General features: G+C 34.3%; 1 protein-coding gene across 1 annotated transcript in view; it reads left to right on the forward strand.

Annotated features, from left to right (window-relative positions):
* LOC107098137 (tyrosine-protein kinase receptor UFO-like) overlaps positions 1–2,608 on the forward strand; it is a 37,066-nt gene that overhangs the window by 32,061 nt on the left and 2,397 nt on the right. Inside the window, exons 12-13 of the mRNA XM_015395622.1 lie at positions 139–248; positions 327–486. Of these exons, the coding sequence (XP_015251108.1) occupies positions 139–248; positions 327–486 (270 nt within the window). The remainder of the gene's footprint in view (positions 1–138; positions 249–326; positions 487–2,608) is intronic.

The raw sequence follows: 2,608 nt of genomic DNA on the forward strand, positions 1-2,608 counted from the left end.
ATTATGTTGATCTTTAAACACCGATCATTTATTGAACAGGATGGAAGAATTTCAGATTTAAAGAACTTTCAGAAGTTTGGATTCTGAAAATGAGCGACTTTTCCTTTAAAGAAACATCTCTTCCTGCTTCTCTTCCAGTTTGTTCCCTACCAAACCCTTCTGCGCTTTATGAGTGACATTGCTGCAGGGATGGCCTATTTGAGCTCGAAGGGATTTCTGCACAGAGACCTGGCTGCCCGCAACTGCATGTGAGTTCCACCTCTGAAGGGATGAAGATTAAGATGGCGAAAAATATATCGCCAGTTAAAATGTACGTCTCTGCTCAGGCTGGGGGACGACCTTAGGGTTCGCGTGGCCGACTTTGGACTTTCCAAGCAGACCTACAGCAGCAATTACTACCGTCAGAAAGCCGCCATCCGTGTGCCAATCAAGTGGATGGCCATCGAGAGCCTTTCTGAGTCCGTCTACACGACCAAAAGTGATGTGGTGAGTTCACCACAGTTCACTGTTTCTTTTCTATATTACTATAAAACAGTGAAACTTCTGCTGCGTCACAGTGACACCTGCTGTCCAGATCAAAGGGAATCAGGGAACAAGCGTAAAAATAGAGCTTCAATTAAAAGAACAAACTAGAGCCAGAGATATTAATGATGATAAACATTACATTAAAACATCAAAAAAGGAAACTTAATTTTTTTTTTTTTTTTAGGTTTTCAGAGTAATTTTGCATTTTTCTCAGATTGTATTTTTCCAAATGTGTTTTTTCAAAATGTATTTTCTTGACTTTATTTTTTTTTTGTTTCAAGTTTCTCTTTATCAGATTGATTTTTATTCATTTCATTATTTTAAAATTTCATTTTCCGGATCACATTCTCTTTATTTCTGGGGGCGGGCTATCCTCTGAAGAAGCACATTTCTATTGGTCAGCTGGACGTTAGCAACAAGATTTTATTGGTCAAAAGCGAGCGTTTGGATTGGCTGGAAGTGAAGAGGATCTAAAAAATGCAATTACACTGTAATAAAGGTGGATCATCTTAAATACTGCTACCTTAAAAACATGAGTTCAGCTTTAAGAGAGGCTTCCGTTCAACTCAGGGAGGTACATTTTAAAAGTTTCTGTGTTTTTGATAATTTTTCATTTGAATTCGGTACCTAGAGTTGAAGTGAATAACTATATTACATTATATATTTGCTAAAACATTTTCTTTTCAAGGAAACTTGCAATGATATATCCTTTAAACCCCAATTAATTCAGTTACACCAGTTGTTTAATTATTGAAAAATAGTTTAAAATCAGTTCATCAAGTTGAAATAACTCACACCACAGCATAATACACAGTTTCCGCGGGTCATTAAAAGTCATTAAATAACAATTTTTTTAATTAAGGCCTTAATTGACATTAAAATTCATTCAATGTGATTATCGAGGCATTTACAATAATTTTTTTTTTAAATATATGTTTATAAAAATAATTTCGTCAGATATATCATGATGTATTTGTGCGGAACTGCTTTCGGTTGATCGTAAAGTCGTACGTTCGGAAAAGAAGCTCGAAGCGGAGAAAAAGCTGGAGAATGGGAAAATGCAGATTTCAACAAAAGTGGCTGGAAAACGAGGAATTTGGGACACGGCTGCAGCCTGTCGACCGTAAAGATGAAAAAGGATTATATATATGAGAACCATGGGAACTTGTTGATGGCATTATAATTATTTCTAAGAGCATTAAAATAGCATTCAATTAGAGTTACCCATTCCTGTATAAACCCTATAATGTGCTGATCAAAACTTGCTTTAAATGATAGAATGGAAACGGATGCTGTTTGTGAGACTCAATCAGAAATTAAAAAAACATTGTGAAATTAAAATTCAAAAACAAAATTTTGAAAAGATAAAATAAAGTATGGTTTTAAAAAATCAGTTACAGATGGACCCAGGAATTAAAGGAAGTTTCAAAACATTTAATGACAGAAAAATAATAAAAAATAATAGAAAGGGATGCGGGCTGCTGAGGATAAGAGCAGCGCAGTGGTTGCAGGAGGGGGCGGGGCATCGGCCAATCACTGACACTCTGGAGGGAGAAAAACAGGGAAGTGACCGCGATTGTTTGACGGAGGGTTGCCAACTCCCTGAAAAAAAAAAAAAGGGACACGTCATGTGCGTGCCAGCTGATCTGATTGCCTTTACCCCTCCTAGCATGGGGATTTTTATTTCTATTTCGAGAATGAAGTAAAATTACGAGAATAGTTATAACGTTATCAGAATAAAGTAAAAAAATTACGCGAATAACGTAACATTTTTAGAACAAACTCATAAAATTATCAGAATAAAGTCATAACATTATGAGAATAAAGTCAAAAAATTACAAGAATAAAGTAATAAAAATACAAGAATAAAGTCGAAACATTACGAAAATAAAGTCAAAACATTACAAGAATAAAGTCATAAAATTACGAGAATAAAGTCGTAAAATTACGACAGTAGAATCGTAACATTATGAGAATAAAGTCATAAAATTACAAGAATAAAATCGTAACATTATGAGAATAAAGTCATAAAATTACAAGAATAAAATCGTAACATTATGAGAATAAAGTTGTAATATTATAA

Source organism: Cyprinodon variegatus, unplaced genomic scaffold, assembly GCF_000732505.1.
Source record: "Cyprinodon variegatus isolate N-32 unplaced genomic scaffold, C_variegatus-1.0 Scaffold750, whole genome shotgun sequence".
Taxonomy (NCBI): Eukaryota; Metazoa; Chordata; class Actinopteri; order Cyprinodontiformes; family Cyprinodontidae; genus Cyprinodon; species Cyprinodon variegatus.